The 24,188-nt window shown below is 52.4% G+C and overlaps 2 protein-coding genes across 2 annotated transcripts in view; one reads left to right on the forward strand and one right to left on the reverse strand.

Annotated features, from left to right (window-relative positions):
* GPR137C (G protein-coupled receptor 137C) lies at positions 1 to 15,265 on the forward strand. The gene is made up of 7 exons (XM_048949199.1): positions 1 to 445; positions 7,235 to 7,278; positions 8,002 to 8,230; positions 10,757 to 10,906; positions 11,470 to 11,592; positions 11,723 to 11,838; positions 12,544 to 15,265. Exons 1-7 carry the CDS (start codon positions 92 to 94, stop codon positions 12,713 to 12,715), a joined length of 1,188 nt encoding a protein of 395 aa, XP_048805156.1. The 5' UTR covers positions 1 to 91; the 3' UTR covers positions 12,716 to 15,265.
* The window catches only part of ERO1A (endoplasmic reticulum oxidoreductase 1 alpha), a 19,490-nt gene continuing 9,245 nt past the window's right edge, over positions 13,944 to 24,188 (reverse strand). Inside the window, exons 9-16 of the mRNA XM_048949188.1 lie at positions 23,222 to 23,233; positions 22,134 to 22,160; positions 21,848 to 21,940; positions 20,795 to 21,041; positions 19,983 to 20,052; positions 18,908 to 18,994; positions 18,271 to 18,404; positions 13,944 to 17,292 (exon numbers count right to left, since the gene is read on the reverse strand). Coding sequence (XP_048805145.1) covers positions 17,232 to 17,292; positions 18,271 to 18,404; positions 18,908 to 18,994; positions 19,983 to 20,052; positions 20,795 to 21,041; positions 21,848 to 21,940; positions 22,134 to 22,160; positions 23,222 to 23,233 — 731 coding nt within the window. The 3' untranslated portion in view covers positions 13,944 to 17,231. The remainder of the gene's footprint in view (positions 17,293 to 18,270; positions 18,405 to 18,907; positions 18,995 to 19,982; positions 20,053 to 20,794; positions 21,042 to 21,847; positions 21,941 to 22,133; positions 22,161 to 23,221; positions 23,234 to 24,188) is intronic.

Raw genomic sequence — 24,188 nt, forward strand, 5'->3', positions numbered from 1 at the left:
GGCGCCCCTTTGTTGCATGGCGCTGTCCGGCTGAGGGCAGGGCGGCCGGTCGGCCGGGCGCGCGGCGATCGTTGCTGCCTCCCGCCGCCCCATGAGCTCCCTCGCCGCGGGGGCGGCCCCGGCCGAGGGCCCCGCCGTGCCCTACGCGGTGGAGCTGGGGCTGACGGTGCTCCACACGGCGCTGTACGCCGCGCTCTTCCTCTTCGCCTACCTGCAGCTCTGGCTGCTGCTCTATTACCGCGAGCGGCGGCTCAGCTACCACACGCTCTGCCTCTTCCTCTGCCTGCTCTGGGCCGCCCTCAGGACCACGCTGTTCTCCTTCTACCTGCAGAACTCGCTGCAGGCCCTCCGCCTCCAGCAGCCCTTCGCCCACTGGCTGCTCTACTGCCTGCCCGGCTGCCTGCTCTTCGCCGGCCTCTGCCTCCTCAACCTCTACTTCGCCGAGGTGAATTCCCGCGGGCGGGGCGTTGGGGGGCCGGGCTGCGCCCCGGGGGAGCTGTGGGGTGGGGGGCTGGGGGTGCCGAGCGCTTCAGGGCGCTTTTGGGGGCGGTGACCCCGCTTGGGGTGAGGTGGGAGCCTGCGTGCGTCCTCGCCGGGCTTTCCTCCTCACGGCCCCGCGGTGGGGGCTGTGTGGGGAGGTGGGGGTGCGGGGGTTTGGTTTTGTCTCGTTTTATTCATTCCCCTCCTCTAAAAAGGACCAGAAAGTGGCAGCGAGCAGCAGGGGCTGCTCGGGCCTGGAGTGCTGCCAAGCATTACGTCACCAGCCAGAGCCTCTTCTGCTATTGTTGCTGCGCTCCCTCCTTCTCTCCATCCCTCCTCTCGGGTTTGTTTTTGTGCTCCTTGTTGTCAGGCAGAACCCCAGCGCCCCCCCCCCAAATCCCTCTGCCCTGCTCCCCAGGCAGGGGTTCTTGCTGAGCCCCCTTCCCACACGGCACTCAGGACGATGCGGGGTGCTGGCTGTTGTTGCCCAGCTGCATTCCTCCTTTTCTGCCGTTCCCCATCATTCGTTATGTGTTTTTTTTACCCTCCTTTCACTTGCTTTTATTTAGTCTTAGCTTTCCCCTCCCCTTCCCCCTCTGAATATTTTGCTTCTGCTCCAGTTTCTCGTGAGCGGCCCTCTGCCTGCCTGCCTTCCCATTTGGTGACTTGTTTCATAAATAGACAGTACTTTCCTTCCAGCTTTGTTGTTCGGATTCTTTGCTCTGCAGCTCTCAGCTGTTTGCCAGCCTCACAAAGGAATCGCTAACACACAGCGGAATCGCTCCGTCGCTCCGATGTGTCACCAATAGGAATTATGATTTCATTTTCCCTAGGATATCAACGTGCACGTGATAATGCCAGGTTGGGAGATGTGGGGTGCTTCTGCCTTTTGGGTTCTTCCCCTCCTGACACAAACACCTGGAGGCAGTGGGGGTAAACTGCCCCTATTGAAAGCTGTTGGTGCTGGGTATGCTGCCTGTCAAGTGGAAGCAGAGTAACAAATGCTGCGTGGTGTGCATGATCCATCTTGTGTGTTAAAGGGAGCCTGACTTACCAACTGCTCCAACCAGTGGGTGTTTATGTCACCCAGCAGGCAAGCTGACCCAGGATCCCAAGTTCTGTTGCTGCAGGCTGGCTTGATTTCAGTTTTCCTCCAAGTTGCTGGACTTGATAGCAAGCTCACCTCCTTGCAGGCTTTTTAAAAGGCTTTTAATAAAAATACAGTAAATTCAGATGGGCTCTCAGGCTGCCCCTCCTCCCATGATATCTGTTTTGCAGCAGGCTTGGGCTGGGTATGCTCTGCTTCTTTCTCCTTGAAGACCTAGAGCCAAGGGAAATCCTGTCTGAGGAAATAAGAGCTCAGGATCTAGAGTGGGAAAGGATAAGATGGCTTATTAAGATGGGTGTGCGTGCTTAGTTACAGAGAAGGGCCTGACACTTGGCCATCCTGAGCAGCACGGATGTCCAGCATGCTGTGGTCTGAGTGATCTCACAGTGGTGGTAAGTGGTGAAAGCTGTAGCTGCTGGCGTTTGGAGAAAATGCAGCTAGATGGACTGAAAGCTCTCACTGCTCTTCTGGCTTCCATTTTAATGGGGGGGAAAAAACCCAACCAACATTATTAACTATATATAGGGATATTTGGTCTCTTCTGCTTGGATAACAGGCTGGTAAGGCTAGCCTGTCCTTTTCTTAGCTACCAACACATGGTGCCCTTCTGCCAAGTGTATGCTGGGCTGGGATGTGCTCAGTGCTTTCCTTAAAGCATGGGGGAGCTGCATTAAGGTACGTTAACAACAGTGCTCTGTCTGGAAGAAAGTGAAGCTATTGTGGAAGAACTGTGGTTCAGCTGAAGAGGCTCAAGATCTAGAGATGATTATGTCTACTAGTGTGACTAGGAGATGTTGTGGAGGGCCAATCAATTCTCCATTCTTACAGGCCAGTTGACAGCAACCTGTAGAGGAGTGCAGGGCTTTTGGCGGTCTGGGGCTGCCATCCTTGTCTGAGATGCCCTCAGGTAAAAGCATAGGCTGCTTCTGTGCTGCAGGCGTAGCTGATCTTTGTACACAGTGCATTCTTTGTGGAGATGCTGGAGAATTGGCATCTGTCTAAGCAGTGGCAGCAAATGTGGCCTGTGCTGTTTTGCACTGATCTCGTTTGATTTGCAGAGCTCTTCAGGGTGAGGGTGAGATGATGCTGAGCAGGGGACCGGCCTCAGGAAGCAGCAAATGTACGTGAGGAGTTGGAACAGCTTAGGGCACAAGCTAACACTAGGGATGAAATCCAAATTAAGGCAGCTGCCTGGTGTTCATCCCTTCTGTGGGGGTAAGGTTGTCCAGTCCCTATCCTGTCTCGGTCCCTGGGATTCCTTAAGGGTTGGGGAGGTTTGACAAGACGTGTGTGGGCTGCTTATTTGGCAGTAAGTGTCTTTCATTTCACCTGGAACATCAGGAGATGTTGTGCTTTCTGTCTGGGAGCATCTCTTTCTTCTGCTTCAGCTTGTGACATCCAGTTTCTCTCTGGGAAATTGGAGGATTATGGTGCATCGCATCAGAAATTCCTCAGCCTTGCTTCAAACCATCAGAATGCTGGCTCAGATATTCAGCCCAGGATGTTTGTCTGCCTTGTGTGGAATAGCTCCTCTGCCAGTTAGGCATCTGCTTGAGCAATACTACCTTTCCCAAGAGCCTGCCAATTACTGCTTCCCCCAGGTCATTGTCAGGAGCACAATACGTGTAAATGTAGCCACAGCCTCCACCCTGACCCTTTCAAAGACCTTGAACACTTGGCATCTTCAGCTCCCCTGAGAGTCAGCAGCTGAGTGCAGCAATGAGTAAGGCCTTCTGCTTGTGGTGGATCCGACAGGCTGCTCTGCCAGACTGGTGTGGCCGTAACCCTTAACCTGTCTGGGTTTCTCTAAGTGGTCCATCTGATTAGATGACATCAGCCTCTTTCATCCCTTGTTGTTCTAATTGTGCTGGAGCAGACATGCATGGAGAGAGAGCATCCAGCCTGGGAGCTCTTTGTCCTTTTCCAAGGGTAATGTCTTCCTGCCTTTTCAGATGGAGATTTCGAAGAGCCTTCATCCGTTCCCACATTCTTCTACAGTCTTCCACATTCCCTGTCTAGCACACCTGGTGTGTGAGCTTTCCCTTGGTGGAATTGCTGGTACAGGGTCACTTAAACTCAGAGCTGCTCCGTACAGGGGCTGGGGATTCCCTGGGGCCCCACAGTTGAACAGGTGGCTGTGCCAGCGAGCAGCTATTCCAGAACATCGCAGTGCCTTCTGTGTTGGTGATGGGGCAGGTGAGAGATCCTCCTTTAGGTGACTTCCAGCTCTTCCTCAGAGGAGTGGATGGGGGGAATCTTGAACAGGGTTTATGGAATACAGTCCCAAAGTAGTCTCAGCTTGGTGCTGAATGACTGTGGTGAGAGAACGTGGCTGCCCTTGCAGTAAGGTCTGTCCTCGTGTCAAGGCACAACACAGTCCTGCCTTGCATCAGGAGAGCCCAAACTCGTTAACTTTATGAGGCAAAAAAGACTGATTCTGTCAGAAAAGGGACAGGATTGAAAGTCTTCTGGATGTTTCAGACCTGTTGTGAGTGGTTGTACCTCAGTGAAGCTGCAGTTGGGTGAGCTTTAGGGCTGGAACTGGTCCACAGCCATCTATGGGATGTGGTCTTTTACCTGTCATCTCTTAGCAACTGACATCTCCAGCACACCTTCAAGGATGAGTGTTTCTGATGCTCTGAGAGCACGCCTGTAGCAAGTTCACCTTCTGGGGTCAGTGATGTGAGCAGGGAGATGGCCTTTGTGAAATACCTGCTCTTGTCACAGAAATACCTCTAGCTTTATAGGGGCCCTCTGGGTCTGTAGTGTTTTGTTGGTTTTTTTTCTTTTAGCTTCACTTTTTTCCCCAAGTCTGTAGCTGATGGGAAGTGCAGGAAGGACTTGCTTCCAGAAAAACAACTGAGATTTGCTTCACTTTGCTTAAAGGCTTGCTTAGCAGCAAACTGCCTAGCCCTGCTGCTCTAGGCCAGCAGAGACATCTGTTCTCCATTTTTCAGCAACTGCATGGCTCCTGGGCTGGCTACCCAGCTGAACAACACCAGCCCTGTTTGTGGGGACTGTTACTAGCAACTTGGTATGATGTGCCTGCCTGAGGACAGGGGCCTGGATTTCCTGCTCTTACAAGGAGCAGAACTACTCCTGGGCACTCTGTGCTGGCTTCTTTACAGCAGAGCCCTCCACATCAGCTGTCCTTGGGCTCTGAGAGCAGCAGATAGCCTGGTGCTGAAAGCCTTGCAGCACTGGCTCAAGGATAAATCCCAGAGGTGCACTGAACTGGACTGGTATCACCTACTGACCCCGTCCATCGCTGTGGAGAAGCAGTGAGTTATGTCATCAGATGAGTTGTGTCTGCTCTCTTCCTAAAGTTATAGGACTGCATAGTAGGGGCTAAGAAAAGCCTGAGGCTGGTACCATGCTGTCCTTTTGCTTTCTGTGGCAGCAGTCCAAGCGTGAGTCTCAGGTTCCTGTTGCACTCTTAACCCCAAGACAGCTTGGTGTGTCTCATTCCCCAGGGTGTAGGACAGGCCAGGGATTCTGGCTTGAGTGGGGCTGCTGGAGCCAGAATCTCCTTTCTGTTAACCAGAGGCTTCTCCCTGCACAGCTGATGAGTTGTTCTACCCGGGGTTATCACTGGAACACAATAGTGAAAGCTTACTAGTTGCACTGCTGCTCAGAGACTGTGGTTATGGGCTGCTCTTCTGGGAGTCAGAGCAGCAGTACAAATATCTTAAATGGATTTCCATGCTGCACAAATCAGGGCTGAGCCAAGTCTCTTCCCAGCTGGCTGTCCTTAATGCCTGTTCTCACAGTCCCAAAGCACCTGAATGCAGCCTACAGACAAACGGAGGATAAGGCAGGGTTCAGATTTCTCACAGTTGGGTGGCCGTGCTCCTCCTACCAAGGCCCAGGTTTCCTCTGACTCTGGGCTTAGTGTGGATTATGCTGTGTTTCCTGTACTGCTGATACAGGCCAGGAGCAGAGTAGAGGGCTTTGGATTGCCTGTAGTACTGTGCCTCCTTGCTCTGGAGGCTGCGTGCTTCCCTGTGCTCAACTAATGTGCCTCTTCCCTGCCTTTGAGGTCTACTGGAGTCCATCTGCCCTCAGACAGGGAGATGAGTTGAACATAAGAACTGGCTCTAGGAGCAGGGTTGTTGAAGCTGTCTGATAGCTTGTGAGTGGGGGGGAGGCTTTCCAATTCCTGAAACTCCTGTAACAGGGCAGACAACCCTTAAATGCCAAAAACTGATGGAAATCTTATTGGCAGGAGCCTGATTTCTGGGGCTTCGTAGTGCCATCATTCCCTCAGCGGAAGGCGAGAGCTGAGGAATCCTATCACAGAGGAGCTGAGTAAGGGTGCCTCCTAAGAGATGAGTGATCCTTCACTGTGGTTATGGGCTGGGAGCTGACAGGACTGCAGAAGTGCTGTAACCAAACCTGTGCCTGTGGAGCAATCGGTCTGGTGGGCTCAGCACAAGTGTGCTGGATCTGGCTGTGGAGGACTCTGCTTCTTCAGTTCTTTCACAATCTGTGTAGTCTGCACACAGGCTGAGTGTGACCCTCAGCTCTGGCATCCTTCCTGGTGGGGTCTTCTCACAGCTCCTGCCATGGCTGTGCTGAACTGCTGTGTGACAAGTGAGCTCTGAGCAGCGCTGCCCCCACGCTGCTTATCCTGACCACGTGTGACCTCCTGCCCCCTGCAGCAGTGCTGTGATGCTTGTGTCTGATCCTGGGAGGGTTTGCACCCTTTACCACTCTGTTCTTCCTTGTACTCGGAGTCCTGGCCCAGTTTGCATCAGCAGGAGCCGCCCTGCTGCCTGGAGGGACGTGGGAACAGTTCTGCTGGGTGATGGGAGTGCTGTAGGGTGTCTGAGGGTGAGCTTGCAGTTCTCCTTCAGCCCCACCAGCTGGGGTTGCAGGCATGGCTTCAGTACCCTGCAGTCTGTGGAGTTCTTGTTTTGAAGCACCAGTCCTTGTGCAATCTGCAGCTTGTCTGCTAATCCCTGCTGTTGAGAAAGCTCACAACCCAGATTCTCTTCTGGACAGAGTGTGTGTTGCTTTGAAGAGTGAAGTAGTCTGCAAATGACTGTCTGCTAATCTGCTCATGTGTCAGGTGTGCCACACAACTTGGCAAGCTGGGCCTTCCACCTCTGCAGGACTGCCTTCCATTCGAGTTGCTTCTCAGGTGTATTCAGCATACAAACATCTTCAGGATGGAGGAGCTGAGAAAGGCACGTGCTTGTTAGAGCCTGCACGTCCACAATCCAATACCAGAGGTCTATTTTGGATCAGCCGTTTGTCTTGCTGAAGCAGCCCTCTGTAACAGGGAGATGAGTGTGACTGAACCCCTAGAAAATACAGCCCAACACTGGTGAACTAAATGTGTTTTTGAATGTTCTTAGTGACTGCTGGGTGCTAACTCCTTTCCCTTGAAGACCTCAGGAGAGATGTTAAGTCCCTTACAGGGTGATAAATGTTCTTGCCAGTTGGGCACCTACATTCAAGCTTGGCTCCTGCAGGAAAAGGAGCACTGTAGTCTCTTGTAAGTGGGTACAAAGGAGTTCTGTAAGTGATGTAATCCTTCAAGAAGTCTACTGGATGCCGGCTCTCCTGTTATGTATATCTTTATTAAGTTTAGAGGTAAACTATAGGTCATGTCAAGTAATGCTCTGCAAATCTTTCCCCTAGGTTATATTCAAAGTGAAATGTGCAGCTGATTTCAACAAGTACAAGTAAGTGGCACTTCTCTAATGTTGCCTTCAAACAGCTTAAGACGAACGGATGCTGCAGTGTTAGGAATGGGAGCTTTGGACCCCCAGAGGCTGAACAACAGAGCTAATGCAGCTAGCTGCACTCTGACAAAGACGTGCCTTGGAGCAGGACTGGGAGCTCTGAGGCTACTGAGGAGGTTGAAAGATGCTGCTTGCCTCTGTACGCAGCAGCAGCTCAGTAGTGGTGGTGCTAGCAGCAAGCTAGATGAGTTCTCAAGGTTCTTCTGAGCGGGGCCCATCCACAGCAAAGACCTGTGGGATGAACACTGAGCAAAAGGTGGGATGTGTTTGTGCAGCCCAGGTGCTTGCTGACCATTTCCAGGGAAACCTGCAGCAGAAGATGAAAGCCCCAGTGGCTTTCAATAGAGCGGTGGCAGTGGTTGTGATGACTCACAGAGTATTGACTGGAGTTAATGCAGAGCTACAGCAACGCTTAAAATCTGAGAGATAAGAACCTGACTGTCAGAAGATGGGTTTTGTAACTCAGGCTACTTATGCAGCTTCTGCTGTGTGGAAGCAGCTCAAGCAGAAAGGCTCTGCACACTTGAGGTATTCAGGAAGCTTCAGCAGTTGTACTGAGGTGTGAGTGGAGCGGTGGGGCCTTTGCCTGATGAGCAGGAGGGTGGTGAAGAGTGACCCCAGAACTGCCTTGAACTCCATTTCTTTCCCCCTTCCTCTCCCCAGGCTTCTGCTGTATCTGGGCTCCATACTTACCAGCCTCCTCTTCCTAGTTGTGAACTTGACGTGTGCGATGCTAATCCACAGTGAAGTCCCTGAGAACCAGCTGAGGCGGACAGTCCTTGCCCGTGCTCTAGTCAATGACAGCCTCTTCATCCTCTGTGCCATCTCGCTGGCTTGCTGCATGTGCAAACTGGGAAAGATGTCTTCAGCGAATGTCTACCTCGAGTCTAAGGTAGGTGAAAGCTTTGTGAACTGCAGTGGGGCTGTGTAACCAGTAGCTGGATTCCCAACAGGATCTGCGTGCTTGAAGCAGTGCTGGCCTGGTGGCAGCTCTTGGGCTCTTCCCTCCAGAAGGTGCACGTTCCTGCTGTAGGAAAGCTCTGCCCTCGGTGCTTCAGGGAAACATGTCTGCAGCTTCGCTGGCACTCCAGGAGGTGGAAGTGCTGCTTTTCCTTTTCAGGTTTAGAGGTTTAATTTAGGATTTGACTGGAAGAGAGGGTTCTCTAAGAAGTAAGATGTGGTTCTTGCAGCGTATTAGCCATTGAGTACAGAAAAGTCTGCATGGTACTGATAACTCTGACAGATGCATAACACAATTCTCTGCAAAGGGGATTTCCTGTTAGCCTGGTGTTGGCTGCCTGGCTTAAGTAACTCGAGGATCTGAGAAGAGCTGGGTGCAGGGAAGCCAGCTGTCTGGCTCTGATACTCTTGAGCTGCTGTCTTCTCGCAGCAGTACAGCTCTTCTCCTCCTCACAACTTCTGAATTCTGTATTTCCACGTGTTTGAAGGAGTCCTGGAATCTTCTATCAGGTGTATCTGTGGGCTTTATGTGCTGCTGTGCCTGGCTCAGGCAAGAGGCCACCCAGAGCATGGAGCTTGTGAAGGCTTTTGAATGCTTCTGTCCCCTCAGGAATAAGATGAAGAGGGTGATAAGCCTTCTGGCTGCAGGCATTGCTACAGAGACATCTTGGTCAAGACAGCTGCCTTGTGTTGGCTGGAGGCATCTTGCTCCTTAGCAGGTCATCTGCAGGACCACTCAAGGGGTTCAGTTCAATGCCCTGGATGCTGGAGGTGCCTGGGACTGGCTGCCTGCCAGGCTCTGGTAACAAGTGTCCCCAGGGGCTGCAGGCTGTAGCCCAGCAGAGTGAGGCAGGAGCCATAACTGAGCTGACAACCTGCTTGCATCCCTGCCTCTGTGGGCCAGGTATCCAGCTGTAACCAGCTCTGACACCAGTTAACATATCAGCCTCTCTCAGCAGTGATTTATGAACGTGGCAGCTGACTCTGGTTCCATGCCTGAGGCTGTCCGTGGGGCCTTGCTCTTACACAGTGTACTCTGGAGGAGCCTGCTTTATCTCTGAGAACTCAACCTGACTCACAGAGCTCTTTTACATTCAAATGCTGTCTCCATTTCCTACCTTGGAGACATATCTTGACTTCCAGGGTTGTGGAGGGGCTGCAGAAATAGGATGGGGATGTGCAGAAGCATTACCCGAGTGCCTGAAAAAGTTTCCCTGCCTCCTGAACTCTGGCTGTAAACCTGCTGACTCTCAAAGCAATATAACAAGTCTGGAGAGGCCTGGTAAGACTGCTGCCTGTGCCACAGTGTGGGAAGGTTGGAGCCATCTGACATGTGAGGAGGACACTGCTGCCAGATCCTGTGCTGTACATCGTGCTCCTTGGAGCCTTGCTTCAGTAGCTTTTCTGCCCCTTTCTTCTCTCCTGAATGCTGGGGGCTCTGCTAATGGTGCTAGAACAGCCTGCGTCGCTGTGCTTTGGCATAACAGGAATTGGTCTGTTCACATTCATGCCAACTTTATAAGGCAGTGTCTTGCAAAGCTTTAAGACTGGGAAAACAGATGGCATAGCTGGTTTGGATGTGGAGAAGGTCGAAGAGGTGAGCTGCCTGACTGGATTGTCTCCTACATACAAAGGCAGCCAGCTGCATTTTGCTTGGATGTGTCTCTATCTCTGCAGATGAAGTAGCTTCCTTTCCTAAAGCCAGTCATAGTGGGAAGGTTGGTACCACGACCTCAGGGAGCTTCACAGCAGCCCTCTTTCTGACACACTGTGTCTGGAAGGTTATGGAGACTGCTCTTCTCCTTCAGCAGCACAGGGCAGCTGGCAGAAGGCTGTGGCTCAACGTCCAGCCCCCCTTTGCTATGGTGCTTTGTGCATGCTGGCCTTGGCTTCTCCCACTGTGGCACTGAGGCTCAGGTGCTGATTCTTCCTACCTCCTCTGAGGCCTTCCCCAGGTATCTGGACTTCTTTTCCAGCCTAAGTTCAGTGTGTGTGGGGTGCTGAGCTGCTACAGAGTAAATAACCAGATTGACATCTCTGTAGTTTGTGCCTGATCAGGGTGTAAAAATAAATTAATTAATAAAATAACTGCAATATTTTCTTAATGGCTGTTAGCTGGCCTTCTAGAAGCTGCCACAGAAAGGCAATGGGTGGGAGGGCACCTCTGGGTCACTTGTTTGAAGCTGATGCTCAAACATCTTTGATCTCTGCCTATCAATAAAGTCCTGAACAATGCTCCTGTGCCTTGAACCCTGCTCCCAGGCAGTGCTGGTTGCCTCACTCTGCTGCTCCTGTGAACTCATCACAGGGGGAAGCTCTTAACCAGCTCTGAATACTTTAGCAGCAACATACAGATGTTCTAGGTCACTGTGCAGCCTCTCGTGCACTTAAGGAGGAGAGGTGAAGTCCCAGCTCTGCAGGAAGGTCTGTATTAAAAACTTTGTTCTTTCTGTTCCAGGGAACATCTGTCTGTCAAGCTATTCTTGTGGGATCTGTAGTTGCTCTTCTGTATTCCTCAAGGGCTTGCTATAACCTGGTAGCTGTGGCCATATCTCCAGACAGTGTTCCTGGTCCATTTAACTATGGCTGGGACAACCTTTCAGACAAGGTGAGTTTGTCCATCATTCCTCCAAGTCCACAACTTGTGGCAGGGGGCTGCATGCCTCTCACAGGAGGGTAGAGGAGGAGGGTGCTACATGGGGTGCTTGTTTCTCTCAGTCTCCAGACAAGCTGGATTTTTTGCCTTTAGAAGCCCTGCTTATTCCCATTATAATCTTCCCCAGTCTGTCTGCTCCTTCAGGAGGGATTCCCTGTTGTGTGCATCAGTTTCAGTCTGCTAACCTTTCTTTTGGGGAAGAGGAGGAACAAGTCAAGTAGAGCAGAAAAGCAGTGCTTAATAAGGCATGGCTGTGTGCAAGGGAGAATTATTCAGGTAGGGAGGGAGCTTAGCAGTGCCTGGTGGCACACTGACCAGAGCTGCTAGCTCTCACTTGAAATGGTAATGAATTAAGGATAATAACTGTTGTTTTAGGGGACTCCTGTCTTCATAAGGATTTTGCAGCACTTTTTTGCTGCACTTTAGTTCTCCTAAGCTGTGCACTGTGCCCAGCTCTGGGAGCTGCATAGTCCTGCTGGTGACTTACTGTAAGCATCTCTCACGTCTCCACGCAGGTGCACGTGGAAGAGAGCAGTGAAGAATACGTGGTGTTTGGAGTGGTCCTTTTCCTCTGGGAGCTGGTGCCAACGACTTTTGTAGTGCTGTTCTTCCGAGCTCAGAGGCTGAGTCAAAATTTGGTAGGTGTGAGCAGGCTGCTGCAGCTGGAACGGCTGGGTGCAGGGAGCAGCCCCAGGTGCCTGGTGCACAGATCAGACTTCAAGGCTGTCAGAAATCTGACGTTTGGCTTAACTCCCTTCTCTTTAACAGACTCCAGCAGGAATGGTCAATAGTCACAGCTACAGCTCCAGAGCCTACTTCTTTGACAATCCAAGGCGCTACGACAGCGATGATGACTTGTCACGGCTTGGGGCCAGAGAAGGAGGGTAAGTTGTATTAGAAAGTGAGAACTTAGGTTCTGGCCTGCGTGGAAGCAACAGAGCTGCTTCTGACACAGGAGGCAGCTTGGGCAAGGTGGATGGTCAAGGGGGCTTGAGAATGACATTACTTTTACCCCTTCTGTGAGTCAGAGCTGTTTCTACTCGGAGTGATGTCCTCTGAGAGGTGGATATCCAACAGTGGGTGCTTGTAAGTAGGAAGTGCAGCGGTTGTGGACAGGAGACCTCTTCTGGGCAGGCTGATCTTAGGATCTTTCTTCAGCTGAGGAGAGGAAGCCCCTAAATTACTGCAGAGGAGCTCTTCTAGGAAGTGAGGTGCTGCAGTCTGGGAGCCAGCTGGGACAGATCTGTAGGAAAGCCTGGGCTGGGGGAGAAGGGTCTGGTGTCTGCAGCAAGACCATAAAGGGAAGTCTGGCAACCCTGGCCTTGCTGCTTGGGGCTCTGAGGTCCAGGGGTTCTAGTGAGGAATGGGGAGATTGCATCTCTTAGCTGGTTTTGTAGGGCCTGCTGCTCCTCCCCTCACACCCCAAGGCCGGGTTCCTTGGAGATGCCACATATGCTGAAGCAGGTTGGGATATGCAGGCTTGCACCGTGGGCAGTGCTGGGGCAGAAGTCTTTTCTGAGCTGCTTGGAGGATAAGCAATCAAATTACTTGCCTGAGTCCCCGTTTGGTTTCTCCCTCTCTCCTCCCAGCTTGGCCACCCCTCAGTGCTCTGGCTGCTACGGGTCTCTGGCTGGGAACGACAGCTACACAGCGGGTCCCCCCCCCAGTGGAACTGGTACCGACAGTGCCCCGCTGCTCTCTGCTGCAGGCAGCTCGGAGCTGAGTAACCACCACAGCTCATACCCTGCAGCACAGAACTGAAGAGGCTGCGAGGCCCCTTTTCTCCCAGAAGTGGCATTCATGTATAGGATTGTAACCTGGTTTTCTTTCCCTCTTCCCCGAAGCATCTAACTCATCGACACAAACATTCCATTACCTGCTGCAGCCGTAAGCAGGACGGAGCCTATGGCTGCAGGCGGTAAGCGAGAGAACTGTGACTTCAAGGTACCATGTAGCAAAGTGAAGCTGAACTCTCTGGAAGCTTTTTCTTGGTCTGGTCTTCAAGATGTTGGCAGCTAAATGCACCAGAGCTTCCTCACTAGAAAAGAAACATCAAATGCATATTTGCACTTTTATCTGCACACTTGGAAGGAATGAATCTTGCTCAGACTGTGTCTGGTCTGAGACTGTTCTAGTTACTCTTTTAATTGCACATCCATAGCTGGGAGAGGCACTGTCTTCCTGCAAAGATGTATTCCGTGAAGTACTCTGCATCCTGACTCACGTGGGAGTGTGAAGCTGGGCTAACAGTGTTATGGGCAGGGCCTCCTGCAGTGTGTTCGCGTGCCATATTCGCACCCTGGGGGGCTGCTGCCTCTGGGCTGAGAGCAGGCCTTCTCTGACTGCTGGTCCTTCCACCTGGAGGCTGAACCATCCTGCCTGGGGCGGTGGGCTTGGAGCTGAGCTCAAAGCATATCTGTAGCAAAGACCTGTGATGGTGAGATCGAGTGCTCCTGGCACGTTGGTGACGTGCAGCCGTGTTATGGCAGGGCTGCCTTGGGCTGCAGCGAAGGGAGGGAGCGAGGCTCTGCAGGCTGCTTCCTTTTGGGAAAGCTTAGGGCTGGAGCGGCCTCTGCAAAAGTGTGCCCAGGAACACGTGTGGCCTGAGCTGCATGTGAAACTAGAGCTGCTTTTCCCAGCGTGGGGCCTCTCCTGTTGCCCCTCAGTACTGAGTTGCATTTAGCAGAGGACAAGACTTTAAGCTGACCAAATGTGAACCAGCGGGGTCACCGTGGAGGTGCAGGATGCCTCTTGTTGTGGTGGCTGCACACGCAGTGGTAAAGCTACAGAAATCTGGGCCCTGGGCTCTTTTCCTTCCTCTCCTGCCTCTCTCCTGAGCCTTGGCGCAGGCTGGGGACCTGGAGTCCTGCAGCAGCTGTGCTGGGGGCTCAGCAGTGCTCGCAGGGCTTGAGTGTGCTGGGTCAGGTGAGGAGGATATCGCTTTCCAGATGCTTCTCCCTCTCTTGAACTGGAATGGCCAGGTTTGACTTGGTTTGCAGCTCTGGGCTCTTGGAGATGAGACTGTTTAAGACTGGATGTTACTCCCAGCATGTCTCTGAGCCTCCTGTGGGATGAGCAGAGCAGCTTTGGCCACGTGCTTGGGTGGGAGGTGCTGGTCTTAGGCAAGCAGCTGCTCTGACCTCTAGTGAAAACTTGAACTGGAACTGCTTTTAACCTACTTGAAGCTGCTCAAACACCCACCTGATGCTGGGAGAGCTGGCTGGCTGGAGGCCGTGCACCTGTGAGGAGCAGCACAGTGCAGCCTGGGTCTGCCTGAGGGGTGGCAGTGGGTGCTGAAGGCCCTGGGCAGCTTGTGTCCACATGGCAGTGTGTGAGGAGCCCTGGGGCAGCCCTGGCCTCTCCTGCAGCCTTGCCCTTTCACATGGCAGGCGCCCCGTCTCCCACCTTGCTTGTGTTGAGCTGATGTCACTGGTTGCACTAGAACACCTTTCCTCTCGCTGTGCTGGTGTGTGGCCTCCATGCTAACCTGCCTCACTCTTACTGGCCCAGAAAAAGAGCAACCTCTGCTGCTGTTCGGGGAGGGTGTTGAGACCACAGCTTCTGGCGCATCCCTCTCCTTTCGTACTTGAACCAGAGATCTTCACCTTGACTGCCACCGCTCCCCTGGCTGCTGTCCCCTGGTGTAACAGACCTGCCTCCTCCCTCCGGGCTGCACAAACAGGTTGCTCCATCTCAATCGCTGCTTGGCTTACAGCAAAGCTAACGAAGGACGCAGCCCGTCCTGTCCTTCTTCTGCCACAAGTCACCAAAGACAAGAAGTGACGCTGGCGGCCCCTGTTCTTGCTTAAATTCCAAAGCACTCGGAGCACTTTAAGTTTTTCTTTGGAGGGAAGGGAGCGTAGTGCAAAAAATAAAAATAAAAAACTAAAGGGCTACAGGCTCATTGTTCGTATTGCACTGAAGCACACAACCATTCGATCTTCCTGGCGCTGGGCTGGCAGTGAGTCTCGTTGCTGATGTACTCGTGAGTGAGTGGCGGAGCGGTTTGCTTTTATTCACTTGTACGGATGGCCGTTAATTTCACAACTCTGGCTGCTCCTGCTGGGGTCGTCTCGTGTTTTACTGAAGTAATTTATAGCTGAGAAGTACAATGACTTTTTTAATGCATAGTTGCCTTTCATTGAACTTCTTTATTATTATTTTTTTTGTGTGTTCTTTAACAGTGTTTTGGCTTTGCAGTCTGGCAGCTGCTGGCTGCGACAGGAAGCTGTGGCCAATGAATGTACCTATTTCTTCTTCACTAAACTGTAACCAAGCACTACTATGTTGAAATAAAAACAAGTTTCTGTGCTCCGTTGCCACAGGTCCTGCTGAGTTTTGCTCCTGGCAGCTCCAGCTGTTGTCCTGCAGCCTCCATTCTTGGTCTGCGTCTGCATGGCTGTGCTGGGAGCGCCTGCAGGTGGGTTGAGGGAGGGGTCTGCAGCCCCCCCACCTTACAGCATGGCAGGAATTATCCACTGCTGTTCCTCCAGGCCTGGGAACAAGGGGCTCAAGCTGCACCTTTTGCCCTTCCCTGGTTTCTGCTCCTGTGCCTGCAGCTCCCAGGGCAGGAGATGCTTCTGCGTGGGCTGTGCTTTGTCCTACTCTCAGGCTGTGACCCAGCCACCATCTCCTTGGCACCGAGCTGCGGAGGAGGCAGAAACTTCATCTCAGCAACTCCGTGTTCCCATATTTCCTTACACCATGGGTTTATCAGCCGTGGCCTTGAGCTCCCTGCAGATCGCAGCTGCTTCACCAGAGCGTGTGCTCACCTGGGGGCGAGCGAGGCCTCGGCACTGAGCAGACGGCTGTAGGGCTGTGGGACGGGGCTGCTGGGGAGCTGAGAGCAGAGCCGGGTGCGCCTGGCCCAGGAGGGGCTGCAGCCTCTGCTCTGTGCCGGCAGCTCTGTCCTACTTCCCCAGCTTCTTGTCCTTGCAGTGGCAGAAATTCAGCTCTGCTTTGGCAGCTGAGCAGTGGCAGCCCCTCGCAGGGACATCCATGCCCTTTGTAGCCTCACCTGGCTTCCAGCATGATGAGCTGATCCTCAGTTAATGGCTTAATGCTCTGAGGAGGGCTGGGAAAACCAAAAGGTTCCAATACTGGCTGCACCAGAGGCCTCAGCTCCTGGCACAACCTGGTGCCGAGGGGCCTCGCTTTCAGCTCCCCTTGCCCTCAGGCAGGTGGGTGCCCTCAGGCACTTGCTGCAAGCGCTGCAGCTTGCCTCTGACAAAGTCCTGTTTTCTCTCATGGCTCTGGTTGCTGGCTGCAGAGCTGGGGAGGGGGGCTGCACTGGCCCTGCCTTTGCCTTACTTTATGCCCACGCTCTGCTTTCTTGTAAGAACAAAACCCACAGCCACCGTTTTCAGCTCAGCACCTGGCAGGAGTGGGGCCTGTGCTGCTGCTCGCCTGTCTTCACACAAGATGGAGGCACGAGGTGGCCAAATGGTGAGCTGCAGGATTCCTTCAGCACGCTGCAAACCCCATCGTCTTCTGCAAGGAAGAAGGGGCCTTGCTCCCCCTGCAGCACTGGCCTGAAACACCATCTGCTCACCCAGCAGCATGGGATGCAAAGCAGCAGGTCAGAAAAGTGCAGCAACACCCCGTTCTGTCCCAGAGTGGTGGGGAATGGTTTTAAAGTGAGACAGGGGAGGTTTGGGTTGGATATGAGGAGGAAGTTTTTCAGCCAGAGGGTGGTGAGGCACTGGCACAGGTTGCCCAAGGAGGCTGTGGATGCCCCATCCCTGCAGGCATTCAAGGCCAGGCTGGATGTGGCTCTGGGCAGCCTGGGCTGCTGGTTGGTGACCTGCACACAGCAGGGGGTTGGAGCTGGATGAGCACTGTGCTCCTGTGCAACCCAGGCCATTCTAGGATTTGTTCCTCTAAGCCTCTCTAAGGATGCTGTGAGGGCCAGCATGGAGTCAGGGACCAGATTGAGGAATTTTCCCCAACTTTATTCAGGCTTTGCCTTCAGCTTCTGAAGGTAAAGAGAGCAGCCTCACCCATTCAAACACCACAGCAGTATTTAGAGAAGTCATTCAGAACGATCTATGTAAAATAAACTTTACGTACGGCCTCACTTTGATACAAAACAGCAGGTTTTTGGTCTTGTACAAAATATTTGGCACCAGCAGCTTCCAGACAGACAGTCAACCAGGAGCCTGAGGCTCAGCAAGTGGCCTTCACCTGCAGCCCTCAGAGTGCAGTGGAATTGAGGTGTTTGCCTATTGCTGAAGAACCCAGGAGGTGGGAGGAAAGCTTGGGCCTTCCTGTGCTGCATTCACCGCATGGTTCGTAGGAGGGTCCTGAAGTTCTCCAGTTCTCTGACGCTTGTTGAAATCCTGAGGGCAACAAAAGCATTACAGCCACGTCTGCATCACAGCCTTCTGAATAAAGCAAGAAAGGGAGCGCTGGCAAGGGGAGCTTTGAGCAGCTCAGAGGGAGAGAATTTAGAAATCCAGCTACATGAGGTTTTGGTTACAGCCAGGCTCTTTTCAAAGCAAGTACACATGAGGTTCTGTTACAGAGAGACAGAGGAACAGGATGTTCAGCTCAGCAGCCATCAGACAGACCCATTAACTGGAGGTCAAGAAACAGACCATAGCATTACCAGCCATGCAGATGGCTGCATCTCCCTGCAGGAGGAGTTGGCTTCCTCTGAAGGTCTCTTTCAATCGTGCCCCTCATCTCCTTGCTCAATGCATTGTGGCCGCAGAGCATCAGTAAAGATGCAGGACTGGGCTCTGAGGATAAGGCCTGGGACTTTCTCTTCCTTACAGACAGGGTCTGCCTCTCCCTGCCAGGACTGCCTTCTGTTTTAAGATGATTTTGAGTAACCCAGCTCACTTTCTAACAGAAAGCAGAGATGAGGACCTGCACAGCTCCCCTCCTTTTCTGCCAAAGCCTCATCCTGCTGCCCCCTGGGGACGGGGCTGATGGCTGCCCAATAAATGCCACTGCTGGAGGGTGGAACTGGGAACAAACTGGTAGAACTGCAGTGCTTGAAGGAGGGAGCAAAAATAGGTAAGAAGAGCAATCTCTGTCTGGGGACAGCGTGCTCCCTGGGCAGTCACAGCGTTTCTTAAAAGACATTGAGTTCTTTGTGTGTTAATCCAAGCACTTCCTTCAATTCCTTACAAAACTACAGCATATAAACAAGTTGCTTTAAATTGTTCACCGCTGCTGTTCCACATGAACATCACTGGGCATTTGAGGGCTTCTCTGTAAGTGCCACCAGCAGCTAACACCGATATTGCCAATGGGCTGATTAAGCTTCAGAGGGATGCAATGCAGCAGCATGCACAAGGTCTCACACCAACCTTCCAAAAGCATTAAACAGAGCCACGATTTCTTGTCTCGTCAGCTGGAATCCATAGGAAGGGCCGCTCTCAGGAATCTTTTCTATCAGGTTTTCAGAAAAGAGGATCTTCAGCGCTGTGCCCAGGCCCTGTGTCTGCGTGTGAAAAGGAGATGGTTTAACACGAGAGGCATCCAGAGCCTGGCATGTGAGCCCGACTTTGCTTCCCTTCCTTGTCCTTGCAAAGGTTCCTGTTGACATCAACTTAACAGGGCAAGGCTCAGCCTTCACGTAACGCAGCAAAGAGAAGGAAGCAGGACAGAGCAGGACGTTCTGTTTGTTTGGCATGATTTAGACAGCAGAGCTGCCCAGCAAAGGCTTCCTGCCCAGGTCTGACCACACACAAGGCACAGCACGGATCTGGCTGAGCCCTGGTCCCACAGCACCCTTGTTCCTCCTGCAGCTGCAGGAAGTTCACTCAGTTTCCAACTGCAAAGGTAACGGGCAGCTGCTGGCAGCCCCAGGATCCTCACACAGCCTCCTGCTCACTGGCACTGGTCTGGACCTCAGAGCTGACATATTAAGAACTGCCTCTGTGCCCCACGGTCCCATCAAATGAGCTGCTCCCAGTCGTGCCCCACTCTGCTGACAGAGCTCACCTGCAGCTTCCCCCACAGGCGACACTTGAAGCAGCCAACGCAGTCCATTATCTTGGAAATATTCTTGAAGTGTAGCCTGACCTCCTCCTAGGGGAAAAGAGATGTAAACTGATCACAGTTACACACAAACCACGTCTTCCATGTATTAATCCAAACCCAAGTGTGTTAATTCTATTCAGGCTAAATTCCGTGGAACCAAGTTGGTGAAATGGATCCTGGAGCAGATCCTCAGCAGCAGCCAGACTTGGGGTGTTGGTGGGTGAGAAGCTGGACGTGAGGCAGCAGTGAGCGCCTGCAGCCTGGAAGGGCAGCTGTGTTCTGGGCTGCATGAGAAAGGGGCGGCCAGCAGGGACAAGGAGGTGATCGTCCACCTCTACTCAGCTCTTGGAGCCCCCATCTGCAGCGCTGCGTCCAGGCCTGGGGCCCCCAGCACAGGAAGGATGTGGAGCTCTGGGAGCGGGTCCAGAGGAGGCACTGAGATGAGCAGAGGGCTGGAGCAGCTCTGCTGTGAGGAAAGGTTGAGGGAACTGGGCTTGTTGAGCTTGGAGAAGAGAAGGCTGCAGGGAGACCTCATGGTGGCCTTCAGTGCTTGAAGGGAGCGGATAAACAGGAGGGGAACAGCTGTTTGTGAGGGTGGATGGTGATGGGACAAGGGGAATGGTTTTAAAGTGAGACAGGGGAGGTTTGGGTTGGATATGAGGAGGAAGTTTTTCAGCCAGAGGGTGGTGAGGCACTGGCACAGGTTGCCCAAGGAGGCTGTGGATGCCCCATCCCTGCAGGCATTCAAGGCCAGGCTGGATGTGGCTCTGGGCAGCCTGGGCTGCTGGTTGGCGACCTGCACACAGCAGGGGTTGGAGCTGGATGAGCACTGTGCTCCTGTGCAACCCAGGCCATGCTGTGATTCTATGACGAAGGAACACCCACAACATGCAGCTCCCCAAACCAGAATGAATTGGAGATGTCCAATCCAGCTCCTTGCACCTATTGGGTCCCCTTCAGATGCAGTACTATTCCAGACACATCCAAAATACTCTGCGGGTACAAAGTATCCCAAAAGGAAGGGCTGGGCACTTACCTTTAGTTTAGCAGCTTCTTTTTTATTCCCTGCAAAGAAGGAGTTTTCGTCAAAATGCAGTGGAAAAGACCTGAAATGGAACAAAAATGTTTTATCTCCCTGCAGTTTGTGCAGCTTAACTCAGGTTCACAGGAGTACTTGGTTAGGTATGAGAACAGAGCAGACAGGTGTTAAAATACAGCTGGAGCCTTTCTGTGTGTGACTGCAAGCTGCTTGCTTCTCCCATCTCTTGGAGGCTTTCAATTTTAGCTTGCATTTCACCTTGGAGACGCTCTCAGCAATTGCTCTGTGGTTTCTAAGCAATTGTAGTCTGTTTTCTGACAGACGTAAGCAGCGAAGGCATGGCAGTGTGAGGAGAGAAATTCAAACACCCACCATGTTAGAGACACCCACTTGCACCTGGTTCTGGTGCCTCCTGCTCCTCATTCTCCCAGCGCTGCCCATCAGCCCAACCCCCCATTAGGTGCACGGCTGGCATTTTTTCCAGCAAAAAAACATGACAGCAGGTCTGGCATTTCACAGATGACTCAACCAGGTAGCCAATTTCAGGACTGATGTGTAGGAGGTTATTACGTTCAACTCTGCTAAATCAAAAAGCCAGCCTAGGCTATTAAACAGCGGGCTTAATTACCCCGTTTTGCAATTTGCATGCAGATACCAACGAGCTCCCAGCAGCGCTACCAAATCATGCCATCCCACTCCAAGAAGGAACCCACAACCTGCCTTTCTAGGAGCTTTAAGCGAAAGGTTAAGCAGGCTCAGAGATGCCAGGGTGGAAAGAGCCATTCTCCCCGGGTACCGAACGTAATTACTTGGCCAGGTGGAGAACTTCCAGCAATAGGCTCTTGATGTCTGCATCGTGGCTTTGATTCCCTGTGTACAGCTGGAAACCTGGGCGCTCAAAGAAGGGCAGCACTTTGGATAGAGCCCGCAGCTCAATCAGGTAGAGAAAATACAGGTTCTTCAGTCTTCTGGGGCCTTCCCCTCTGGTGAGAACCTCGTCGAACCTCTGCTGGAACTCCGTAACATTGGGGCCCCATTTCTTCTCTGACCACGTATCTGAGAGCACAGAAACAAAGACACCAGGTGGGCACACACAGTTCTGCTTCGCTCCCTCCCAGTGTCCCAAGCTCAATGGTGACGTGCATCTCTAACCAAAGGGCTCCAAGCTTTCAGAAGCCACAGCCCTTCCATCAACCCCAACTCTTCCAAGCTGTCTCCCGTGGCCAAGGCCTACGCTGTCCATGCAGTGTGGGGCACAGCTCAGACTTCCTGAAGGATACAGCTGTGGGAGTTCAGAGTGATGTCTGTACACCAAGCCTACCAGCTTTATTCCATTTCAGCACGGACCCCGGCCGTGTGGGATAAGCAAATCATGCTCTCACATCACCCTGTATTTCCAAGCCCAGGGTTAAATGGAGATTTGTTAGATAGCTGCCTGTGGACAAGGGATGCAAAGAAAGTGGGAATGGCACACGGAAATAGCTCGAGGGACTTGGAGGAGCCCAGCCAAGCATTTCTCAGTCTGGATGAAATTACTGCTATCTGACTGCCGTAAGAACAGGCTAGGGAGATATGCAATTAGAAACACACTCCAAAATAACCATGGAGGAAGAATAAAAGGCATACGTGCAGGAAGGCTCAGCACAGAGCAGAGCCCAGCATTTGCACACCTAAAGGCATGCAACAAGTGCATTCCTGATTTTGTTACACAACCTGTGTGCTGAGGGAGAGAGAACAGGAGCATAGAAGCAGGCCTGAGCCCTGCTGGCAGGGCTGCACTGGCATTTAGCTGAGCCACGGATCTGAAGGCTGTGCCAATTAAGAGCTGATGCAGGACGGCTCAGGCAGGAAGTGGCAGTTACCTTGTAAGAGGTACCTGGCGCTCAGGTGAATGTTGATGCTTGCATGGAGACCAGAAATGAGCCTGTAGAAAGCTCGTTTCTCTATGCAGACACCTGGAGGAAAAGAAGAAAAAGGGAAAATAAACAACAAGCATTTTAAGATATTGAAAGCATATACTGAATTTTCCTGTCCTGACTGTCAGACGGATCTCAACCCAAGCCCAGAGCAGCAAGCAGCCCCCACCTGCTCCACGGCCATTCTGCATTCATCCCAAGAAGAGATGCCAGGTTTAGAGAGAAGGATTACCTTTCAACCACTTGTAAAACATCTGCCCTGCAAACAGAAGGAGAAAGAGCATGTCAGTCTGAAGTGCCTTCAAGCAGCAGGAAGGCTCCACCACACCATGGCATTTTCAGTTTTGTTTGTAGTTGGAAACACTTTTCAGGGGACAACAGGATGATGCACCAACATGACAGGGCTGGGCTCTGGAACTGGATCACTGGCACAGGTTGCCCAAGGAGGCTGTGGATGCCCCATCCCTGCAGGCATTCAAGGCCAGGCTGGATGTGGCTCTGGGCAGCCTGGGCTGCTGGTTGGTGACCTGCACATAGCAGGGGGTTGGAGCTGGATGAGCACTGTGCTCCTTTGCAACCCAGGCCATGCTGTGATTCTGACACCTCTCGCTCTCCTCCCCCACCACTGCTCCCACAGCCAAAAACCTGACACCACCCTTGAGACCAGACCTAGAGCAACTCTGCTCACTCCAGTTTGCAGAAGCAGGGATAGAGGTGGTAGAAGAGAGCACCAAGGGTTTTCCTCCCCACTCTTCTGCCTGCCTGATGTCTCTATAAGGCAGTGGTGGCAGCAGACAGATATAACACATGGATCCTTCCCACCCAACTTGGCAAGAGCTGGTGGGGGGCAAAACCACTGTGTGATGCTGTGACCTACAGGGAAACAAAGGCCACAGATTGCTTTCTTTACTGCTGAGTGTGGGGAGGGGGTATTTTTATTGGAAAGAAATGAAACAGCACAACCAAATGTGTACAATCACACAAGGCAGCATTTCACACTGGCCCCTGCTACCACCTGCTTGAAAATAATCTGGAGAACAGAAAAGGATTTGGAAATAGTTTGGAGACAGGAAGGATGTCCCACAGACAGGCCCAGTACCACAGAGCACAAACAGCTCCGGGGCTCAGCCCTCCCAGCAGGGAGCTGCAGTGAGGCACGCTGCTCCCACCAAGTGTCTTCCAAAGCACAGCCTGAGAGCTGCTTCCTCAGCAGCAGCCAGCACTGAAAAAACCACACCATGAATCCTGATGACTCCCAGTATTTGTGTTTTTAACAAGAGGACCTGCTTCTGGTATGGGCAAAAACAGAGTGCAACTCACCTCCGTCGTCTCCTGATGAGAGGAAGGTGCGAGTGGTGGGGAGAGAAAACAATAAAGGAGATAATTACACACAGCCAAAGCTGAACGGCCAAGCACAAACATGAAGATTGCTCTGCTAACCTGCTGTGAGAGAAGGACGAGCCTTCCCAAGGAGGTTCATACATCTTCCTAACACAAAACACCATCTCACTAACTGCAGCAGTGAGGTACCTGGTGAGCAATGCTCCCAATAACCTGACCCACACAGGAGGGGTCTGTGTTTGTAAAGGAAGTTAAAGCAGAGACTGGAAAAGAGGAAAGGCGACTGCCTCCTGTATGACCTCTGACAAGATACTCAGAGATACTCTCTGCTTCCTGCAACTCACCAGCCATTTGCATCGACACAGGCATCAGGCCTGACCCTGTTCTCATGTCCTGTTTCTTTTCTTGCAGACAGAACTGCAGTCCTTCCGTGGTGCCTGTGATATTTCACCCATACCTTGCCCCAAACAGCAGCACCCCTCACGACAAACACTGGGATGTTAAAGGGCACAGCGTACTTAGTTCATTATTGCCATGCTTAACGTGTCACTCCTCCATGCAAAGCTGAAAGGAGTGGGAAAACACCTGCAGAGGTTAGGGAAAGTCCAGACATCACCTCAGAGGACACTGCTGGAGTTCAGGCCATCAGCATACTGATGATGTTCAAATGTCTGGGCATGACGTGGCATCAGCAAACACAGGCTCTCTTAGCAGCCTTGAGCCCGCAGCTGTCTGTATGCTCCTGAGACCCCTCACAACTTTCATTTACACTGTTCAGTCTTTGCCTCTAAGGCAGTTTCTCCTATTAAATGTTTTCCCCCGAGGATCCCAGCCAGGATCTTATCTCAGTCCCTCCCAGATGGTTTGGCATTGCTGAGCACAGAAAGCACTGATGCAGGGTTCAGCTCTGTCCCCAGCCTCTCCAAGACCCTGAGAATCAGACCTT

The sequence above is a fragment of the Lagopus muta genome, chromosome 6 (genome assembly GCF_023343835.1).
Source record: "Lagopus muta isolate bLagMut1 chromosome 6, bLagMut1 primary, whole genome shotgun sequence".
NCBI lineage: Eukaryota > Metazoa > Chordata > Aves > Galliformes > Phasianidae > Lagopus > Lagopus muta.